At 34.9% G+C, this 24,365-nt stretch overlaps 1 protein-coding gene and 1 long non-coding RNA gene across 3 annotated transcripts in view; both read left to right on the top strand.

Annotated features, from left to right (window-relative positions):
* The window catches only part of CTNNA3 (catenin alpha 3), a 1,809,955-nt gene that overhangs the window by 470,718 nt on the left and 1,314,872 nt on the right, over nucleotides 1-24,365 (top strand). For both annotated transcript variants that reach the window (XM_070470726.1, XM_070470725.1), the window contains exon 7: nucleotides 5,673-5,876. In XM_070470726.1, the coding sequence (XP_070326827.1) occupies nucleotides 5,673-5,876 (204 nt within the window). The remainder of the gene's footprint in view (nucleotides 1-5,672; nucleotides 5,877-24,365) is intronic.
* Nucleotides 17,010-24,365, top strand: part of LOC110134628 (uncharacterized) — a 61,475-nt gene continuing 54,119 nt past the window's right edge. Inside the window, exon 1 of the long non-coding RNA XR_011488769.1 lies at nucleotides 17,010-17,177. This is a non-coding gene — a long non-coding RNA (uncharacterized lncRNA). The remainder of the gene's footprint in view (nucleotides 17,178-24,365) is intronic.

Here is a 24,365-nt window from a genome sequence, read left to right as displayed (position 1 = left end):
GCCCCCCTCCCCTCCCACTGTCCCACCCTTCTAGGTCATCACAGAGCACCAGCCTGAACTGTCTGTGTTAGATAACAACTTCTCATCAGCTGTCTATTTTACACCTGGTAATGTATATATGTCAATGCTACTTTCTCAGTTAGTCCCACATTCTTATTCCTCTTTTTAAAAGGGATTTTAGGGCAGACATGACTTTCAGAATTTTACAGTTACTCAGTACGACTGTGCCACCTGGCTGCTCATTTTTCTATGTTCTACTATGTACAGTCCACTCATGAATCCAGAACTTGTACCTGACCTGTTATTTCTCCCAAAGGACACAATTATAGACAGAAGTGGAAGGTGGAATCAAATAGACATAGAACACAAATGGGATTACTTATTTTTTCTAGTTGCCCCCTCTGTACTTTTTCTCTCCTTTGTTGATGAAATTGCTTTTTGGGAGAACTCCACAGACATAAGAACTGGCATTAACCTTACACAAAGCAAGAACTATTCAAATATTTGTTTAAATTTTACAAGTTTGTATTCCGTTACGTTTTCAATCAATTTGGACATAGAAGGTAGGACACACATGACATTACTGAGACAGTTAAGAATTAACACTACTTGAAAATTTTGGAGCATGTTATGTGCTTAGTAACATTATTGTGTATAAAAATTATCTGTATTATCTGTATGTTCAGTGTAGAAGAATAAGGTAATCATCATTGCTTATATATTATTAGTACTTTCTCTTTACATATGGCTTGAAAACAGACTATGGGTAGATATAAAACAAACATGTAAACACATATTTCAAAATAGATAATAGCAGACTTAACTTGTTTCTTCATTGAAACATGTTGCCTTAGTTAGCATATTCTGTTAAGAATGTATACTAAGATTTATTCAATATTATATTCAGTAATATAATGAAAACAACATGGAAGTGCTTATGTTAAAATTCTCTTAAACAGAGATTTTGAAAACAGAAGAATCTTTGAAGGTTTATTTTATTATTGATATAACCAGATAAAAACTGAAGCAAACAATCCATGATGTGGTGCGGTGCATGCACTGAATTGTTGAACTCTTGACAGAAATATGTCTAGAAGAGGTTACTACTTCAGTTGAAATTAATTAGATAATTGAAAATATTTATTGGTGTTCTGGTAAAGCCACCATCATATTGCTCATTGGGCTATTTAAGTGTTTTTCACCTATAATTTAGAGGAAAAATTTAAGGTAGCATGCCTACATCTAATTTGTTTAACAAGCATATTGAGTGGCTTTCTAAAATATTCTTCTGTTGTAGCGAATATACAATAGAATATGAGTTATATACATTTTGGTTTTATATAAATGAATATGTAGTGAAATTTGTAATTTACACTAATAATTTACTAATTATATTTATTGATAATTTTGCTAATTTATGGTTTATTTTTCACATTTTGCCTTTTTACATTTTTTAATATCTGAAGTTCCATTCTTTAGGTTATTTAAGTAGAAACACATTATAGTAAGGGATATACCAGACAAAGGAGAGCCTGTGAGTTCTCTCAGTAGCATATTCTGTTGATAATCTTAAGGAGAAATTTTGTTCCATTTTTATCACTCACTTTGAAGACTGATAATATAGTTGCTTGGGAAACATTATTTATGCTTTGTGGTTATTACTTCTGCTGCTCTCAACTTGAAGCACTGCATGTGTTTTTGTGAAGAATGTTAATACTTGATTATAATCATAGCCACATCTCTTTTGATAGGCAATTTCACTTTGAGAATAGGTGTAAGACTTTTAGTGTTTTGAATGTAAATTGCATCTATCTCATCAGAATATAGAGTGTTTGAATGATGAATAGGGTTTATTACATCATGTTTATTAAAACTAAGAAAACTTTTTCCAAGCTTATTGGTTTTATGCTTTGGCTTGTTTAAGATTTTTTTAAACTTCCTATATGTCCTGGTAAGGCGTGACCAAAGTCTTGCTTAGAATTTGAACTATATTAGATGATTAATAAATATTTATAGTAGAATGAATGACTATATGATACACATCTGTGTAATATACAGAGATTTCTGTTTTAGCAAGTGTAGCTTTCTTTGTAGTACTCTATGTGCTGATCATCTGGCATAGACGGTAGTGCATATAAAGGTAAAAATAATAGTAACAAGGAAATGGAGATGGGACCTATCCCACCAGTTCTTAAAATAGTTATAAAGCTACATTATATAAAATCTTATATGAAAGGCACAGGTTTTATTTTCCCCACTCTACATGAATGAAATACGGTCTTAGGCAGTTTAAATCACTTTCTCAATGTGGGTGAAAGAGCAAGATTCATACTCAGGGTGTTCTGACTTCTAAGCTCACTGAAAAAAGAGTGCCCTGGTACTTTGAGGTCACATGTCTATTTTTTAAAAGACATATATTAACTAAACATATTTGTAATGATGAAACAACATAGGAAAATTAAAATCCTTCAAGTTAATTGATATAAAAACTTGATATATTTCATTCTGATAAATACTGGGAACATTATATCTTTCTGTTATGATTCCAAAATAGTTTATTAATTTCTAGAATCCAAAATAATAATACATGTTTGATTCATAATTGCCATTTCCTCTTTTAAAATTTTTAAGAATTTTTATTTTCAAAAAGTTTGCAGTTTCAGAAGTAATACACAATTAGGCTATAATTTAAAAATAAAAAATTTGACCACCATTCCAATCCAGTTCTTTTCAGAGATAGCAATTGTCATGGCACTTAAACTTTTTCCTAGCCTCCAATATACTTATATATATATTACTCAGAGAAAATATCAAGTATTTTAATGTGCTTGTTTTTTTCTAACATATATACACTGTGCATATTTTCTGAGATTTTTTTTTTATTCTACAATATATTCTGGCAATCTTTCCAACTTATTTTTGTATAGATTCACCTCACATTGTTCACTTCCAAATACATGAGAGCCATCATCTCAATCTTCTCAAATGTTAACATTTCTGTGTTTCTCAAGGCCACAGGGTTTTCTTTCACCATAACTCATATTGAATAAAATAACCCTTACATTATTTGTTCTTTACTGAAAGATAGGCTTTAGGGTACAACAGAAAAAAAAAAAAAAAAAAAGATTAGCAATGACGATTTAAACTACAGCTACTCCAGCAAAAGATTTAGTTGCATTCTAAATTGGGTTGGTTACCACACTCTCAGTCCAGGGTCATATACATCTTTTAAATTTTAAAATACCTGTGAATGTGCATATGATTTTACAATTTGATCATTTTTTTACAGGATCTGATTTTCCTATAGTATTATTATATAGATTAGCGCAGCATATATTCTGTTTCTGATTATACAACTCTCAGCCTTTTAGGTAGTTTTGTGTCCTTTTAAGTTCAAATTGGATGCTTTTACTATATTATTCTAGAGATAGAATCTGTCTCTTTAGTTTGTTTTCAGGTTTCAGAGTGTTATGCCTCTTGCTTTAAGTTTCACATAATTATAACCCAGATACCTGTTTAAGTTGATCTGATAAAATAAGTTCTGTATAAGATATCCTCAAAATTTTCAATTCCATTGTTCTGTCGAAATCCAAAACCCTCCCTTAGAATCCAGTAGTTCTCTGCAACTCATATCTGCTTTGCCTTTAATCATCTTGATTACATACCAAATTGCCCAGAGGTATGCCTGGTCAATTAATTCTTAACTTTCAATTCTTTCATTTCAGATTGGATATGATTTGGTGACTGAATAACAACAACACATCACATTGTAATTCTATATTTGTGTGATTATTTGATTAATATTTGTCAGTACCTCTAGACCTGGGTTCAATCCCTGGGTCAGGAAGATCCCCTGGAGAAGGAAATGGCAACCCACTCCATCACTCTTGCCTGGAAAATCCCACGGATGGAGGAGCCTGGTGGGCTACAGTCCATGGGGTTGCAAAGAGCTGGACACGACTGAACGACTTCACTGGCTGGCTAGGCTGTGAGCCCTGTGAAGAGGGCAGGGATGTTCTCCATTTTGTTACCAATTCCTACTATCTGGCACATACTAGGCTCTTCAGATGAACTCAAAACATAAGAAAGGAACAACTGAAGAGGGCTTGAGATCAGAGCACAGACAGAGAAGTTAGCCTTGAAAATAGTATATGTGCTGCCGAAGCGAGCACTAGCCTTGAAAATAAATGGTGGTTAGGGGAAGAAAGTGAGAGAGGGACAGAGAGGGAGAAGTAGAAATTTTCCTTGAAGACAGAGGAGATAAATTTAAGATATTTAACCAATTTTCTATAAGATCTTTTTCTAGTTTATATTTTAAATTATATAATATAAGAACATTACACAGCACTATTTTTTTCTTTTTGTGTAATTATTTCAAAATTTTATTTTCTCTCCGTAATGATATTCTCTTCCTATCTTTGTCTGGAGCTGTAGCTTTTAAAATTTTATCCTGGATATTTTGATCTCCAGATTATTTATCATAATATGGTATAGTGCAATCATCAATGTGAGATTATACCTATACATAATATACACACAAAATACCTATCTCTCTCTCTATATATGTAAATATATATATAAATATACATATATGACTGCATACTCTGAAGATCAATGATTTTTAGTGTGTTTTTGTGTGTAAAGACTCACACGTACACACACATCCTGAAGATCACTATATGATTTCATTTTATGTTAAAGCATCTACAGAGAGCTTTTATTTGATACTCCTTCTCTAATTATCACATTATGCCCAAACCTTGAAAAATTTCCTCTCTTGTTGTATTTAAATAAAGGACCCTTAGAGCCTCATATTTTTTACCCTTTCTTCAAAGTCTGTAGATTATCTTGACTTCTATTTCCTGAAGACATATCTAATGGAAACCTTAAAAATACCATGTCAGCTTCCAGTGGTGGGAAATGGCTGGAAGTTGTAATCAACAGGAAGATGAAATTTTACTTTCAAAATGAATAATTAAAATTCAGAATTCTCTTTGATATGTTTGTATTAAGGTTAATTAGAATTTTGATTTATAGTGAGGCATAATGAAAACATTATTGAATTAGGTATTATAAGACCTGAATATTTGCTTGAACTTCACCATCTATTAGCTTAATGACCTTGGGTAAGACAGTCTCAGCCTCTTTCACCATTGATTGAAATGCATGGTTAACAATATCTGCTGCCTACCTCTTTATAGTGTTGTCAAGATGAGATAATATAGGTGAAAACATTTGTAAACAATGAAGTGCTATATGAAAATGACTATCGTAAAGAACAGTTAATATGTGCCAGACACTATATTAAGCACTGATATCATTCTTACAGCAGTTTTATGAGATAAACAATGTTAGTATTCCAGTTTTACAGATTAGGAACGTGAGGCTTACAGTACCTAAGACACCTGAGTGAACCCGCACCATTGATTCATGGAAAGGACAAGATTTGCAAACAGATTTGACTGACACTAGAACCAGTGCTCATAATTTCCCGATTTTTGTTACTCAGGTGAATAATAATTGCTTTATAGAATGATGCGTGAACTGGGTGAGGCAGTAAAAACACAATTCTCTTTCTCATCAGGTATGCATTCTAAATGTGAAAACAATAATAATAATAAAAAAATAGAATATCATGGAGTTCTAACCATTGAAATATGTTTTTCCTTTAGAGTTTAATTGTCTTGGATCCACTCACAGTGACTGAGGAGGAAATAAGACCGTCCCTAGAGAAACGCCTTGAAGCCATAATCAGTGGGGCTGCTCTGTTGGCCGACTCTTCCTGCACAAGAGATTTCCATCGAGAGCGGATCATTGCAGAATGCAACGCCATTCGCCAGGCTCTCCAGGACCTGCTTTCAGAGTACATGAGCAATGTAGGTAACTGGTTTTCCCTGACCCCATACACTGGGAATGTGCCGAGGTTCTTTGTGTGTACAAAACGTGATAAATAGTGAATGAGTACGTGATATTACATGGATTGAGCTTTTGGATTGGCTTCTGCATGAACTGCTCCCAGGGTACAGCAAGGAGATAGGAGTTTTTAGGGATGGAATTCAACCAGAAGGTTATTTATACTTGATTGTTTTGCTTGATACAGTATCTAAATTCTAGTTGGAGAAGGGAGTCAGGACTGGAGTTGCACATCAATTTAAAGGATGAAAAGAAGACAAAGAAAAGGGCAGGTTGCTCAGAATTACGTTGTTGAATAAGAGTTAAAATTTAGATAGTATTGGGTAAAGTCAATGCTATAGGAATCAGGGGACATTTTTAAAAATTTGTATTTATTTTTGGCTGCTCTGGATCTTCCTTGCTGTGCACTTTTTTCAAATATGATATAATGTCATAGATTTCTTGCAATTTTAGCTCTCTCTCAGGAATATTAGAAATGATGTCTGAATTTAGACAAATGCAAAAATATTTGTTTCAAGGTTCTTTTGGTATCATTTATGATGTAGTCTTTATATATCTTTATATCTATATCTAATATATATATTTATATACATCCACCTAAGGAGTATCTATGACTACTTAGTTTCATTTTTAAAATAAGAAAGTCTTAAGGTCATCGTCAGCTGTATATTCAGTATCATGGGTATTACTCCTTAAATAATAGAGGTAAAGAAAAGAAAAAAATGTATAATAGAAATATTTTGTTCATCTGTTTTAAGTGGGATAATTCAAGAGTTATGAAGGTACATTTTGAAAATGATGTGTTACAAAGCATACCATTTTTTACATTTGAGGTTGAAGATTTAGGATTGTTCAGTATAAGTAATTTATGTGAGTAATTGAAATGTGCTAAAATTAGTTAGTGAGTTTTAAGGATACTTCAACACATTTGATGTATCTCCATACTCTTAATATTTGATGACTTTGGCTCCTGACCAAAAATCTCTAGCCTGTCAAGAAATCGAAGTTGCAAAGCAGATTTTGTTAATAAGAACATATTAGTAATGTCATGTGCTGTTTCTGAAGCTGGAATATCACCATTTTTAGCATATAATATATTTTTAGTGAAAGATTTTAAAAGGAATTCACCAATTCTAAGAAACTCAGAAGATAATATTGGGTTGAAATTCCTTCTCCCTTGAAGTATAAATGATTAAAATTATTATTTTCATTTTGTAGATAAAATATGGTAAAGTTACATATATATGTTTAGTTTATCTATGAATTATAAAATTATAGGTAAAATAATTTTATTAAATATAGATAAAGTTATTCTTTCAAATACAAACATAGCATGCACATGCACATACTCACCTATATACATAGGCAAGGATGGCTACATAATTGTGGAGCCCAGTGCAAAGTGAAAATATAAGGCCTGTTCGAAAGCAGGGGAAAAAATGAAAGCTTTTACCTTTTTTAACAGTCTTGACTGACCCAAGAATGGTTATTTTTATTTGCTATTTACTGTTTGGTTCTCTAGGGCACAGGGATACTTGCAGGAGCACATAGACACTCACATACTTTTGTAGCCCTACCCATGACTCCCACCCTTCCAGATTTGTACTGAGGCCCCCACCAGGAGTGGAGGGTGGGAGCAGTTGCTGGGTAGGGGAACAGTTGGCTGAGGATCTGTTCCTTGAAGCACTGGAAGTCAGGACTGCTTGTGAGTCCAGGACATATGCTTTATTGCCCCATCAGACTTCACTTAAACACACAAATTCAAAGATTATTAAGAATTTCAAAACTAAAATCCACACATGGGGCTCCATTCTGAACATGGTGACCTTTGCCCAGTTACAGGCCACTGAAGCTGTTCCTGTATATAATAAACATGTATCACTTAAAAGTAGTGTTGATTTTGTAGCTTTCTTCAACTTTGGGTTAAAAACTTTTCATACAGAGAGTGAAGTTATGGGAGCATTCCGCCTTGGGTGCAATCATTGAGAAGGTGCATCACCTCTAGAAATTTATAAAAATAATAAAGCCAATTAAAAGTTGCTCTGCACCAACAATTCTCAAAGTCTGTGATAATGTTTTTCACACAAAATTTCACAAATTTTCATAAATTCTCTAAATCCTAAATAATTGCAGTGGTTATTGTTGAGTTTTAATAATATATATGTATGTATAATTCAACTTAGCACATTTTTATAATTAGCCTTTAATAAACATTATATTCTTTATAGATTTAAACAGCAGATTCAGTATGGACAAGGATAACACAGTGATTGTAAAGACAAAGAGCTAGAAATAGAATTACTTTAATTCTGTTACTTCATGTGATCACTTGGAATTTTTATTTTAATTTTAAAATTCTAACAATGAAACAGTATAAATTGCAGGAGGTAATAATTTTCTAGGTAAGTGAAAATTTCATACATGAAATATTTTATTCAATTTGAATAATAACTTTGAAATCTGTTTCTCTTCTGAAATTGTCAATTGCTTTAAAGTTAAGGAACCAATCAGGAAAATAATGATTATCACTGAAAAGTAACTTGTCATATAGAGGAGGGGGTCTTTTAAAAAGTGTCTATTCTAGGTATCAAATATGCTAAGTAAGGTGCAAAAATATGAAAATTTTTGTCTTCTGCTTTTTTTTAATGAGGTTTTAATCTCATGTTCAGTTTCAAGGCCCATTTGTCAAGTATACAAAACTTATTTATGTTACTAATATCTTTCTGTTAGATATTTTGGTTTAAGAAAGGTAAGTTCTCTATTATGAGTGAAGTGGAAAGACTTTTCCATCTATAGCATCCAAATAATTGAGGTCAAAGGTAAGTAGCTTTTTTTTTAACTTGTCCAGATATTATTTTAATTTTCATTTTTTAAAGGTAGACTTAATTGTAAGAATTCAAATATTTCCATTATTTAATTGATTAGATTGCACTACTCTTCATGATTGATGGACACTTTTCTTCTTCCTTCTTCTCTTTCCCATGTTTCCTTATCTCTCCTTCGGGTAAATGAGTGCAAACACCCTACTTAATAGCTCTCCTTTATGGCACTATCCCCTTTATAGCTCTCATTCTTGTTGGAATTCCTGTGTTTACCTATTTGTCTTCTCCACTGGTCAGAAGCGGCTGTATCTCTGGCCCTACCACTGTGCCTTTCAGGTAGCAGGTGGTCAGTAATTACTATTTGGAGAGAGGTAAATTGAATTAGTGCTTGCTTCATCTCAACTTTTACAATTAAATTGACAATGTGCCCGAAGCATTTAATTTGTAATAATTTATTATATTTACATGAAAACTGTGGAGAAAATGTAGGGAGGTTTAACGGTGAGAACAAGAGAACAGGAAAGGAAGTACGCAGAGGTGAGAAAGCTTGTTCTTTGGGTGATCTAAGAATATTTATATATTCATTTTTCCTAGGGCATAAGGTTAAATATTTGTTGAGGAAGGCACTTTTTTTTCTCAGGGAATGAAAGACTTAGTGTGTGTATGTGGATACTGTCTGGTATGAGCTGCCCTCATGTTGGTATAGAGATGAGAGCACGAGAAGCTTGTTATCCAGTGGTGGTCTACAGGATCAGAAACCTACTTATATGCATGATATATTAATATTTTATTGATAAGTACAACCTATAAATAAGCAAATCTGTGCTTATAACATTATGAAAGAGCATCCAAAATCAGTATAATACTTCCTTTTTATATACAAGTGCAGAATTTTGGGCCTAATATGAGTATCTGAGCAAGCCAATGAATATTGGAATTAAACAGCAGGAACCACTGTGGAGTATATTATCAGAACAAATTTCCAGGTTTACTTTTACTCTAGATTTCTATCACAAAGAATGCTTCTCTATAACTGTTTCAGTAGCTGTAACGAAAGGGAATGTACTTTCCTGAAACTAGCTGAACTCAAACCTTTCTTAGAGTTTGCTCAAATATTTTAGGACAACTCTCATACCAGTCTTCAACTTATTAGTTTAAGGAGTGTTGTGTTTCATTTGGTGGGTCTGACTTGCTTTTCAGATTAGTTTGGAGCTTTTGTTATTGAGCTATGTTGATAGGGTAAATGCTTAATAATAATTCAGATGCAATGAAAATAACCAGGAAAAAAAGCAAAGTTAACTCTCATCATGATCTGTGGATCTTTTATGTGAATGTGACTTCAGGGCTTCAAATTTTGCAAGTTTATTGAGTTCAGAATATATCAATGGTGTGAAATAAATATAGTTTATGTTTTTCTCAAGCTCAATTCGTGGGACCAGTTTGAATCTAAATAACTTTTTACTTCCTTAAACAAATCAGCAAGTCTCAATCAGTTTTGACTGAAGCTGTATGTTCAATAAGTTGGATGGCATCACCAACTCGATAGGCATGAGTTTGAATAAACTCCGGGAGTTGGTGATGGACAGGGAAGCCTGGCGTGGTGCAGTCCGTGCGGTCACAAAGATTTGGACACGAATGAGTGACTGGACTGAACTAAGTAATAAATTAGTAATATGTGAGTCCAGATGGGTCTATAACAAATAAAATAGACAACTACTTAAACATATGATATGTTTGCTCTAATATTTTCATTTTAAACATACATATATATTCTTTTCTGGAGACCATTGGGAATAACCCATTTCTTTGCCTTTTCTAGCTTCTGGAGATCACCCACATTCCTTTGCTCAATGCCATCTTCCTCTGTCTTCAAAGGCAGCAGTGTCACATCTCTCTAACCTTGCTTCTGCCCTCACATCTCTTTCTCTGACTATAGCCAGGAAAGGTTTTCCACTTTTTTAGGACTCATGTGATTAGATACAGCCCACTGGTATTATTCAAGATAATCATCCCATCTTATGATCCTTGACCTTAATTTCTTTTGCAAAGTTCCCTTTGCCATGTAAACATAACAGTCACGGGTTCTAGGAATGTGGCTATGGATGCCTTTGGGTGGCTCATGGCCATATACCTAGTACTAGTCTTTCCTAGTCTCTTCTGAAGAATCATTCTCAATCCTTATGTTTCAAATCCATTGTAGTTTGTATCCCATACTCATTTTGACTGTGCTTTCTGCAGGCAGATCACATGTCTGTTTTATTTACTGTTTTATCTGAAGTCATAGGCACAATGCTTGGCATTTTTATTTTACAAAATACAAAAAAATTATTATATTTTTAATGAAAGAATGAATAAAATTATTACATATTATATATGCCATGTAATGGCATATAAATGGAATGACTTTCAAACATGTACTAAATTTATATAGAGACTTCCTGTTATAAAAGTTCTTATTTTGCAAAGTATAGGTCTCTTCTAAAAATCAATATGAATATTCAGCAATAAATTTTCTCATCACAGTCTCTACATTTGGATCCACCTCTTATTATATTACAAAACAGGATTTTTATTCATTAAAAAATGTACTCCAGAGAATATTCAGTATTAGAGAAAGTTTAGCTTTTGTCTTTTAAAACATAGAAGTTTATTTTCCTTAAATATTTCTGCCAATTTTGTTATGCCTCCAGGATTGGTTAGGTCTCATCCATCTTCTCTGATGTATAATATAATTAAAGAATTTGTCACCTAGATGGGGTGGAACAAGGAGGCTCTCTAAAGAAGGAAGGATTTTGGCAGGAAATCAGTCACTTTTAAATGGTGATTTCTCTATAGCAGGTTAAAATAGAGTTGGAGATGGGTGGTCATCATGCTTTAGCACTAAGAATTAGCAGACATGAATATTTTTCTGGTGGTGGATTGAAATCCTGTTGATGTTAACTTTGTATGTGTTGTTGAAGAGAAGATCATCAGTGATGTAGAATTATTATTGAAGTTAACAGATTGGTACTTTACTACAGAAGAATGTTAGAGACTTGAATGAAAGATGGCACCACTAGCGTACATGAATACTCTTGGGCTACATAAAGGGCCCAATTTGTATTTGCAGACCTCACTAGCCTGATGTTTTCTTTTTGGTGTTTTATGTGAAAGCATATTGTATTGTTGATTCTTATTACATGTTTGTTAAGTGAGTAAAAAAGCAAATGAATTGCTTTTGTTATTTAGAGACCAATTTCATTTGTATATCTTGGGTTTAATTCATTCCCAATCTTGGGGAATTATACAGATTCAGTGAAGACACCAAAGATTTGGTGTTTCCGAATCAGAGATTATGGGGATTTTTCACCTCTCCCTTGAAAAACCGTTTTGAAAGTAACTTCAGCCTTATTGCTCAAGTTAAAGGGGTAAAGCACTTAGGATAATCTGTATGCAATGACTATTCAAATACTAGAGACAAATTAGAATTAAAATTCTAAAAATGTGTAGGCAGCTTCCAAGTCTATTTCCTTTTCTTTCCTTCCTCCCTCCTTCCTGCCCTCTCTCCCTCCCTCTCTTCCTTCCTTCCTTTCTCTTTTCTTCCCTTCTTCCTTCCTTCCTTTCTTCATGGACTGCATATTAGAGTTGATCATTATTGGATCAGTTCATTGTTTTAGAAGCTTTATGTTTTTTATCCTTAAGTTTGTCAATTATGCCATCATAGTGACTAGCTTTTGAGTATGTTGAAAACCATGTGTTTTAGTTTATAGATCTGAATTTTACAACCTCAGCTTATGAAGAAGTAAGAGGAGGAAGATAAGCAAATAGTTTCCTTACAGGTTTGTACAATAGTAGATATTCTAAAATCAGAGAGATGAACCAAACTCAGATTATAACATGAAATCAAAATTCAAGAGCATAGAAAGGAATTGTCAAAATCAAGGAGACTGGAGACAGATTTTGAAGTTGTGATGTAGAAGCCAAGAATTCAACAATTAGGGAGTTGAGAGAAATAATAAATGGTGGAGTTCTGATTAAATGGCTAAATTTGATTTTGTATTCCTTGCTTTCTTTTCTGTGCCTTTTTTAAGGACAAGGAAGTGGGAGGTATCTAGTCTATGAATTGTTTTACAAATAAAGTTGTATTGTTGTTTCAACTGCTTTGGGATTTAGTTTTACTCTTCCCAAAGTTTCCTGAGTTACTGGAGGACTGATTTTTAAAAAATTACTCAATCTTTCTTAACAAGCTAATTTTGGAATTATCCAAATCTGGATAATAAAGATCATTCTGATATTTAAGAGGAATTTATGCAGTGCTCACTGGGGAAAAGGAGGCTTCTAGATTCTTCTTTTGAGGGAATGAACTCTTCCCATGGGTCTTTTATTTGTGATCTAATGTTTTAGTCTTTCTTAAAAATTAATCGAGAGAGCCCTGCAGAGATGTAGGCTACATGATTATTAAATTAATAAGAAAAGCTAAAATAACAAAGGTAGGCAGCTATAATTATTTTTTAAAAGGGGAAGAGCTCTATCTACCTGGATAGAGCCAGAGCACAGGAAGAGAAAGAGATTATTTGCATAAAATAAAAATAACTAGAAAGTAATAGAGGATATCATAGAGTGGCAAGACAGTTTCTGTGCAAAGAAAAATACACAGATGGATGTCCCTAAAGATTATTTGCCCTAGACCAGAAAGCCTGAAGGGTGAGAGTCTTTTGTTTCCATCTTCTGCCTTCTAGCAGAGACAGTCATGATTTCTAATATTTGTGGAGCAGGTTAGTCTTTCACCTTGTGGATTGTTTCCAATGTCCCTTTCTCAAGAAATGGATTCCTTTACCGGCCAATGTTCAGGCACTGCTCACATAGTTCTCAAAAGTGTTTGCTATGTATTTTTTTAAACTCTGGGCTTTATTTAGATTTCTTTGTTACATAAAAAGAAAAACGGGTTAAATGATAGAAAAGAAAGGAATAAATAGGAAGCAAGAGTCCTGACATGCAGTGTCAGTTCAAACTTGGACAAAAAATAAGGGTCCTGAGCCTCGCACACTTCATAGCCAGGAGATGATATTACAAAGAAGAGAAAGAGTGCTATCTTAGGTCAGGTAACCTGGAGATTAAGGGTAGCATGAAGGTTTGTTTATTGGAGTACTCTCTTGGGAGTTATACATGGAAGACAGTGAAGAAGGCAGGATTGAGCAGAAGGAGAAGGTGACTTGCAACAGAAATCTCAGCCATTCTATGGAAAGACCTGGAGATAGGCTGGCCCCTCACAGTTGTCCCAAACTGAGGAGAGGATCTTTTTGTCCTTACAGCTGTTGTTCATTACCTGTGGGCCAACCTTGGAAACAGTGTAACCTTGTATGGGGCAGTTACCTGTAGCTGAGACTTAGATCCTGGACAGGAACAAAGCTACAAGCCATCAGAAGCTGATATTTCTAATTGAAAAGGGAATCTGAGTGAAGCAGCATAGAATCCAGTGTAACAGTTAATTGCGAAAATAAAAAGTTTTTCTTTTGTAGGCTTTGAAATGTTTGATCTTCTGTAGTATTTAATTTGCCATTGATAATGTTCAGGAAATTTAAGGTAATCATATAATTTGTCATTTAAATCAGGATACTTTTGAGAAACAGAGGTGAGACGATTAACAGGCCTTAACAGATATATAAAAGGCATGAGTCAGGACTGTTCCAAGCAGACTATTATATGACTGTGTATTATAGGTAGAATAATACTTGTGAAGGAATTTAAGAGGAATTTAACATATTTTATTGATAGATTTTTGTATTAACCATTAAATATAGCTAAAATGCAAAGTTTGAGTTAAATTTTGCTAGTATTATTGCAATTTCTAGTCACATAGTTCTAGAGACACTGTGCTTACAACTGGTGATTTCAGAGTTTGAGCAATCTCAGTCTTAGTTGTCAAGGGAAATCAAACATATAAGCAAGTAAGTAAAATAGAGCACAATATGAGCTGAAATGCTGGTCAGGGCCAAGTCCAGTAATAGCAGCAACTAGGAAGTGGCTCAATTTAGGACTGAACAGGGAAGGCATCACAGAGGAGAAAGTTCTTATCAAGTGAAGTTAGGAATTTAAGAGTGGGGATAACAGCCTGTGCAAAGACACAGAAGCAGGAATCAGCATAGTGTATTCAGTATGGGAAATAGAAACAGTTCCATTTGGATGAAATGAAGGGGAAAGAAGGAAAGGGGATATGAAACTAACTACTGACCATTAGTTTACAAATAGGTTGCTTGCAAATATTTGATTTTTCTTTGCTTTCAAAACAGGCTGTATTTCAATTTAAACCTATCTTTCTTTAATGCTAATGAATTATGAGTCTCTGATAATATCATCTTAGTAGGTTTTTCTTTATAGATAAATTTCCATTTGTAAAATTGTGATTTATAGTAAGGAATATTTATTTGGTCTTTGTCCCACTTCTGGCACAGAGCTTCTAAAACCCTTGAAATTTTCTAAGTGATGAGAGATGTCTATTGTTATGTTAATGAGGTAACTTTTGGACCTAGGAATGGAGGCTAGTTGCCAGGAGAATCAACCATGTAATTAGAAGATTGGAACTTTCCGTCCTATCCTCCTGAATCCCAGCGAAGGGAGAGGCACTGAAGGTTGAGTTCAATCACCAATGGCCAATGATTTATGCAGTGATGTAATGAAGCCTCCATAAAAACCCAAAAAGGACAGGGTTCAGAGAGTTTCTGGACTGATGAGGACGTGAAGGGTCAGGAATAGTGGTGCATCTGTAGAGGCATGGAAGCTCTGCACCCCTTTCTACATGCCTTGTCCTAGGCATCTCTTCCATCTAGCTGTTCTTGAGTTACAGTCTTATATGATAATCTATTAATACTAAGTAAAATGTTTCTCTGAGTTCTGAGTTGCTCTAGTAAATTAAATGAAACTGAAGAAGGGTTAGTGGGAACTGTGGTTTATAGCCAGATGGTCAGATGCATAGGTAGCAATCTGAACTTATTATTGGCATTTGATGTGGGGTGGGATAGGGAGGCTGTTTTGCAGAACTGAAGCCTTACCTGTGGAATCTGATGCTATCTAAAGGTAGGTAGTGTCAGAATTGAATTGAATTATAGGACACCCAGCTGGTGTTCTGAGAATTGCTTGGATCCCCTCATACCCTGCCATATTCGAATATGTACTAGAACCTTTTACCATTGAAGCATATTCAATATTTCTTAATGAATTTGTAGATAGGCTCTGAATAAAAAGTTACCACACCATTATAATACAGGTTCAGGATCAAAGGCCAACTTGTAGTTCTATTTCTGTGCTGAAATAAATTTAGCCAGTCAGACACAGATGAACAGTTGATTTGCCTGGCTATTGATCATACTTAATAGTTAGTTGGAGAAGATTGTTAGTGATCTATATATTGCCTCATCCTATTTGGGTCCTTTTTTAAAATCAGAAATTTTAATATATGTTTTAAAGTTGTATAAACATAATAAAAGAGCTTTTTGAATTTTGACATGACTTAATTTGCTTGTTTTCTTCTGATAGATAAATTGAAACTAGACTTGCCTTAATGTTTTCCTTAGACATAACTATCATAGCTTGTATCTGAAAAGCCCAGCTGAGGTTATTGACTGACAAAGCTTTATTACTCCAATAGTTGTTTGCTTTAATGTCCCAGAGCTGCTTTTAACTATTTTAGTTTGACATTCCTACAAACTTGAAGTAAATTTCTAATGTCCTAGTGGATTTAGATTATCAATATGATTCAGTCTGAGAGCACGGTACCTTATTTGAAAAATACTTTTCTTTCATTTATATATGGCAAGGATATATCTATAAGGAGTTTTATCTCCCTGTAAAAAGTTGATTCCTATTGGTGGTAGGCAGAATAATGCCTCACCGCACCCCCAGCAGATGTCCACGCTCATCCCTGAAAACTATGAACACTTCACTTTACATGGTACAAGGGATTTTGCAGATGTGATTCAGTACAGGGATTTGTGATGGAGTGATTAAGCTTGATTAAATAGGTGGGATCAATCTAAACAGTTACTTGAAACCAGAGAACCTTTCTTGACTGGCTCAGAGAAAGGTGTGGTGGAAGAAGGAGATATTCAAAGCACGAGAGAGTCAATTAGCCATTGCTAGCTATATAGTCAGGCCACTAAATATAGTCATTCTTTTGCTCTTGTACATCTCCTGCCTGACCAGTGCCTGCTGCATCTGTATTTTACCCACCTGGCTGACCTTCCTACATACTTTCTCCAGGTTCCAGCTGGTAACTGTTCTTATCAAAGGGGCAGTGAGGTGCATGCCCCTCTGCTGGTTTCCCTGGTAACTAAAGAACCCACCTGACCTCACTTCCCTATTAACCGGCAATCTCCATCCTTCTCCTGAGAGCAAAGACTGTCGCCATGTTCTGCTAGTGTCTGCTGCACATTTTTGGGCCTTGCTCCAGGACCTTGCTTCAGATGGGTAAGCTCTCCCTTCCATTAAACTCAGGGGTCCCCAACTTCTTGGATCTAATGCCTGATGATCTGAGGTGGAGCTTATGTAATAATAATAGAAATGAATTGCACAATAAATGTAAAGCACTTGAATCATCTTGAAACCATCCCCCTGCCCATCCCTTGGAAAAATTGTCTTCCATGAAACAAGTCCCTGGTGCCCAAAGGTTGGGGACCGCTGCTTTAAACTACTGCTGTGTCTGCCTTGGATTCTTTCGTCAGTCGTGAAGCTGGGCCGGTACAGGGCTTGTGGGTCTGTGGAGTGCAGCCCAACATTGGCTTTAAAGTTGGAGGAAGAGAGACGTGATCCAAGGAGCTTCTCAATCCTGGAAATCGCCTTCAACTGATGGCTGGAACATCTTCCAGTAACCCAAATGGTCAGTTCTCTTCTGGAGCTTCTGAGAGGAACATGGCCTTCCTGACATCCTTATTTTAGGCCAGTTTTATACTTCTGCCTTATGTAGCCGTAAGGTAATAAGTTAGTATCAAATCGCTGCATTTGTGGTTACTCGTTACAGTAGCAATAGAAAACTAATACATAATCTTAATCAGGGGTCATATAGAGATACTCTGAGAAACTTTGAAATCTTATATAAAATGAATTGCTACAATTATATACTAAACATATAGGTATATTAAATGTAAACTGTGTATTTAAATCTCAGGAAAGGAAATCAGTTTTATAGAAATACCAAAATACTGATTTTCAATGTGCTTATATATGTCACATAAGATTTAGCATGAGGTAATTAAAATGCCTGAAAATCATTTAATCATGTAAACACCACGAACTACCATTGTGCTACACAGTGGAAATATGATTTAGTTTATTATCTGAGTCAGTGCTTTCCAATGGAAATATTATGCAAACTAGATAATATCTGAGTCAAATATAACTTAAAATTTTCTGGTAGTCATGTAAGTTAAAGAAGCAGGTGAAATTAATTTGAATAATATATTTTATTTAGTTCAGTATATGCAAAACATCACTTCAACATATAATCAGTATAAACATTATCATTGGGATAGTTTATATTTCTTTTTAGTACTAAGTCCTTTAAATCTGGTATGTATTTCACATTTACACTATAGTTGGATTAGCAACACCTTAAGTGTTCGGTAGCCACATGTGACTGTGATGTTAGGCAGCACAGCTCTATACAGAAATGCCTTCTCCACCACACAATTTTTGATGCTTAGTCACCTCCATGTTTCTGCAGCTTTAATAATGCTACTACTGTTAGGAAAGGTAATAAAAGGAAAAAGACGCAAAACATTTAGGGACACCACCATGCTGTCATTTCTGATGTTAACCAGTAAAATAGGGCATTTTACAGTAGCATATTGGAGAAAAACAAAACTTCCCATATGTAGTAATTATATTTTTCCAAAATGGCCACAAGATATCTCCATTTTGCATATTTTGTGGTATTACTTTGTGGTATTTTTCCTCCATCATTAGTTGGAGTTTAATACCCTTTTTCTTGAAACTGGGTTTAGCTTAATGACTTGACCAGTTAAACATAGCAGAAGTAACATTCTGGAACTTCAGAGACTATAGCATAGAAAGCCTTGCCTTTCAGATTCCAACTACGTCTCTTGGAATGCTCAATCTTGGAAACTGCCTCTCAAAATGCAGTTGCTATCGTATAGGAAACCCAACCCACCTGGACGGGCCACGACCAGGTGGGCATTCTGGATGATAGCCTCTGCTGAGTTCTCAAATCAGCTGCCAGTTCTGTGAACGTGCCTTCTTAGATGTCTGGCCCATTCAGACCTTCCTGTGGCTGCAGCTGCATTGAGACCTGATATGTGAACTCCTGGCCAAACCCAGTCAAACCTCAGAACCACAAAAGAGAGTAAAAACTTGTTGCTTATAGGCACTAGGTTTGACTTCTTGCACAGAAATAGATGAGAATCTGAATCATACAGAATATTATTGGCCAAGACTTTATTTTGAGAAGTGCATAAATAATCAAAACTACTCTAACACCAAATGTGAGAACTGCCTGAAAGTGAAGTCGCTCAGTTGTGTCCATCTCTTTGTGAGCCCATGGACTGTGGCCTGTCAGGCTCCTCTGTCCGTGGGACTTTCCAGGGAAGAACAGTGGAGTGGGTTCCCATTTCCTTCTCCAGGGGATCTTCCCGACCCAGGGATCGAACCCAGGTCTCGCACATTGCAGGTAGACTCTCTACCATCTATCTGAGCCACCAGGGAATCCTGAGGAACTGCCTAGAAGGTACCAAAGATGAGTCAGACTATCCCCTTAGCCATAGTGGTCAGGGGTTTTTAACAACAGCTTTGTAAGGAAGAAGACAAAGTCTGATATAGTACAAAGCATTGCTGTTGTTGTTCAGTCACTAAGTTGTGTCCAACTCTTTGCGACCCCATGGACTGTAACATGCCAGTTTTCCCTGTCCCTCACTATCTCCTGGAGTTTGCTCAAAGAATAGATTTAGTTAATCTCCACAAATCTTTCATAATAAGTCCTATGTTTAAAATAAAACCAGCAAAGATATCTTCATAACAGATGTGATGTAGGTAAACCTCTTCTGATTAGAAGTCAAGATTCTATTGAAAGGGCTTCCCTAGTGGCTGAAACAGTAAAGAATCTGCCTGCAGTGTGAAAGTGACTATGCCCAATGAGAAAACAAAACAGAAAACCTAGTTAAGTGACCTGTTGCAGAATTTCATTTTTAACAAGGCTTATTTGTGACTGGGTGTAATTTTGCTGTAATGATGTCCATAATTACATTAAAGAAGTGACTTTGAAACTTTTCCAGGTGATCCACAATTGATATTCCCAAAAGGTACATGATGATCACCTGCTCTTTTCAGTGGCATTGAATCAGAATCATTGAATACTGAGTGATTATATAATTTATGCTAGAGAACTGTCACAAGCAAGTGTTCATTCAGCCTCCGTGGTTACTGAGTCTTTCCTTTTTGGCAGTTTTAAGCATAGTAGCAGGGGCTCAGAGAAAGAAATATGCAAACCCCCCACAAAATTGGCAGTACTGTAAGTATGGCAGTTGGCTTGCAACTGGGGAGAGAAAAATAATTCTTTTGTTTTGATGCATAGCAGAGAGATGATAATCACTATTTATGATAATCATGTTGTCTTTTGTAAAAACAGAAGTTCTTTCTAATTTTATAACTCCTTTACAAGAATTTGCTGCTTATTTTATCTAGTTTCTGACCTTTATGTAAAATCTAGAAGTTTGTGAACTAGAAGTAAGTGAATCTCTTGATGGTTACTTTTATAATGAGCTGTTTAGACAGTATGGGGAAACTTGCCTATCTTCTCTCAAATTGGGGTTATCACAGTATTCCAGGAATGCCTCTCAAAGACTTGAAACAAAGATTGAACAAAAACTTTATAAGAAATTCTTATTTAGTTTTGGAGTATAACCGATTAACAATGTTGTGATACTTCAGGTGAACAGCAAAGGTACTCAGCTATCCATAGAGTTGTATTCACTCTCCCCCAGATTCCCCTCCTGTTCAGGCTTCCACATAACACTGAGCAGAGTTCCATGTGCTACACAGTAGGTCCTTGTTGGTTATCCATTTTAAATATAGCAGAATAAAAGTTGGTTATCAATTTTAAATATAGCAGAGTGAAATACACATATATTTGAGATTTGACTTTAAAATAAAGCTAAAAATATAACAAAATGTTAATAATGTTTATGCATAGACTAATAGACTTTCTTTTTGTTGATGTTATTCCTGTATATGATAATTAAATTTTCTACAAAGAAAAACTTTTGTTTGGCAATAATTATAATTTCAGACGAAATTGTGAAGATAGTTCAGAGAGTTTCTGTGTACGTTTTGCCCAATTTCCTGCATTGGTTGTATCTTATGTAACTATAGTATATCAATGCCCCCCACCCTGCCCTGGCATCCCACCATCCCTAAGCCCTGGCAAATGCTAACCTCTTGTCCATTTCTATCATTTTATCTTTCTGAAATGTTTCATAAATGGAATCATACAGTATGTGATCTTTTGAGACTAAGTTTTTTCACTCAGCATGTTGCCCTAGAAATCCATCCTAGTTGCATATACTGATAATTTATTCTTCATATGCCAATGGTATGAATGTACCACAGGTTATTTTGCCCTTCAGCAATTGTTGGACATTTTTGTTGTTACCAGTTTGGGGCTGTTACAAACAGAGCTTCTGTGAAAAGTTGTGTACAGGATTTTGTGTAGACATAAGTTTTCATTTTTCTGAGATGAGTGCCAAGAAGTATGATTACTGGGTCAAATGGCAAATGAATGTTTAGTTTATAAGACACTCCCAAACTATTTTCCAGAATGGCTGTTTTTTTTTTTAATATTTCCACCTACAAGGGGTGTTGTTATTCTGCACCCTGACCAACATTTGGTATATTTAATATTTTTATGTTAGTTCTTCTAATAGATGTGTACTCATGAACATCATATTTTTAACATGTTTCCCTAATAGCTGGAGATAGCAAACATCTTTTTCATATGCTTATTTGCTATCTGTGTATACTCTTCAGTGAAATGGTTCATCATGTTTTTTTGGTCAGTTTTTAAATTGGATTGTTTGTATTTTGCAGTTATTTAAGAGTTCTTTATATATTCTAGATATGAGAAAATTTTCAGCTATGGGGTTTGCAAATGTTTTCTTGCAGTCTGCAGCTGATAAAGACAATCTTATCAGTTATTTTCTTTTATGTATTGTAGTTTTTGTGTCTAAGAACTGTTCACCAAGCTCTAGGTCCCAAAGATTTTCTTTAAAATTTTATAGTTTCATGTTTTAAAATTACATTTTACGTTTATGATTCATTTTGAGTTACTTTTATATGAGATGTAAGATTTTTCTCAAGGTTAGTTTTTTGCCTATTCATGTCCAAGTACTCAGGCACTATTGATTGAAATGGATCACTTTCTTCTACCCAATTACTTTTGCGTCTTTGTCAATTCTATTCTTCAGTTGCTCAGTCATGTCCGACTCTTTGTGACCCCATGGACTGAAGGCTTCCCTGTCCTTCACCATCTCCCAGAGCTTGCTCAAATTCATGTCCTATGAGTCAGTGATGCCATCCAACAATCTCATTCTCTGTCATCCCCTTCTCCTCCTGCCTTTAATCTTTCATAGCATCAGGGTCTTTTCTAATGAGTTGGCTTTTCTCAGCAGGTGGTCAAAGTACTGGAGCTTCAGCTTCAGCATCAGTCCTTCCAATGAATATTCAGGACTGATTTCCTTTAGGATTGATTCTCTGTGCTGTTGAACTATTTGTCTATCCCTTGGTCAATACCACAGTGTATTGATTACTATAGTTTTACACTTAGTCTTGATATTGCTTACAGGTATTCTTCTATTTCAAAGTTTCTTTAGTTTTTCTAGCTTTTTAGCCTTTTCATATAAATTTTAGGATAATCCAATCTGTATCTACAAAAAATTTCAATGATTTTGATAAGAGTTATGTTAAACCATGTATAAATTTTGCATGTTTACTATATTGGGTCTTACAAGTCTTGAACACATGGTATGTCTCTGTTTGTTGATCTTCTTTGAATTCTTTCATCAGCATTTTGTAATTTTCAGCATATAAGTCCTGAACATGTTTTGTTAGATTTATACCTAGTTGTTGCATTTTTTTCAGGTACTGTTAATGATACTATATTTTAGATTTCAATTTCCACATATTTACCACTAATATGTAAAAATGCAATAGATTTATATGTATTTATCTTATATCCTGTTGTTGTTTAGTTGCTGAGTCATGTACAACTCTTCTGTGACCCTGTGGACTGGGGCCTGCCAGGCTCCTCTGTCCATGGGATTTCCCAGGCAAGAATACTGGAGTGGGTTACCATTTCCTTCTCTAGGGGATCTTCCTGACCAAGGGATCAAACCTGTATCTCTTGTATTGGCAGATGGATTCTTTACCACTGAGCCACCAGGGAAACCCTTGTATCCTGTAATCTCGTATCCTGTAGTCTTGTATCCTATAACCTTGCTCAACTCACTTGAGTTCAAGGTTTTGTGGGCTTTTTTGTTCTCATTTTTAGATTCCTTGTTTTCAACATAGAAATTCATGTCTTGTACACATTTGGGTAGTTTTATTTCTTCCTTTTTTATTGAATATGGTTGATTAACAAATAACCTTATATAGCTTATATAAGTTTCAGGCATACAGCATTGTGATTCAGTACTTTTGTAGTTTATATTCCGTTAAAATTATTAGAAGATAATGGCTACATTTCCTTGTTGCTTATTTACTTTATACACAGTAATTTATATTTAAAAATTTATCTTTAAATTTTTTAAATTGGAGGACAATTGCTTTACAATATTGTGTTGGTTTCTGCCATATATCAATATAAATCAATCAGTTCAGTTCAGTCGCTCAGTCGTGTCCGACTCTATGAGACCATGGACTACAGCACATGAGGCCTCCCTGTCCATCACCAACTCCTGGAGTTTACTCAAACTCATGTCCATTGAGTCAGTGGTGCCATCCAACTATCTCATCCTCTGTTGTTCCCTTCTCCTCCTACCTTCAATTGTTCCCAGCATCAGGGTCTTTTCCAATGAGTCAGTTCTTCACATCAGGTGGCCAAATATTGGAGTTTCAGCTTCAGCATCAGTCCTTCCAATGAATATTCAGGACTGATTTCCTTTAGGATGGACTAGTTGGATCTCCTTGCAGTTCAAGGGACTCTCAAGAGTCTTTTCCAATACCACAGTTCAAAAGCATCAATTCTTTGGCTCTCAGCTTTCTTTATAAATCAAATGGGGACATACAAATGTCCCCTGCCTCTTAATAAGGATATCCAAATAATGCATATCCCTATTTGACTCTTCACCCTTCCCTTACCTCATAGGTAACCACTAGTTTGTTTTCTATATCTGTGAGTCTATTTTGCTATATATATTTATTTTTAGATTATATACAGAGATGATACTATACAATATTTGTCATTATCTGACTTATTTTACCTGACACAATATTTTCTAGGTTCATCCACATTGCTACAAATGGAGGAATTTCATTCCTTTTTTATGGCTTAATAATGTTCATTTAGGTATATAACATGTCTTCTTTATCCATTGGTCTGTTGGACACTTGGGTTGATTCCACTTTGTAACTATTGCTACGGTGAACACTGGA

Source organism: Odocoileus virginianus, chromosome 7 (assembly GCF_023699985.2).
Source record: "Odocoileus virginianus isolate 20LAN1187 ecotype Illinois chromosome 7, Ovbor_1.2, whole genome shotgun sequence".
Lineage (NCBI taxonomy): Eukaryota > Metazoa > Chordata > Mammalia > Artiodactyla > Cervidae > Odocoileus > Odocoileus virginianus.
This window is presented reverse-complemented; position numbering and strand designations above follow the sequence as displayed.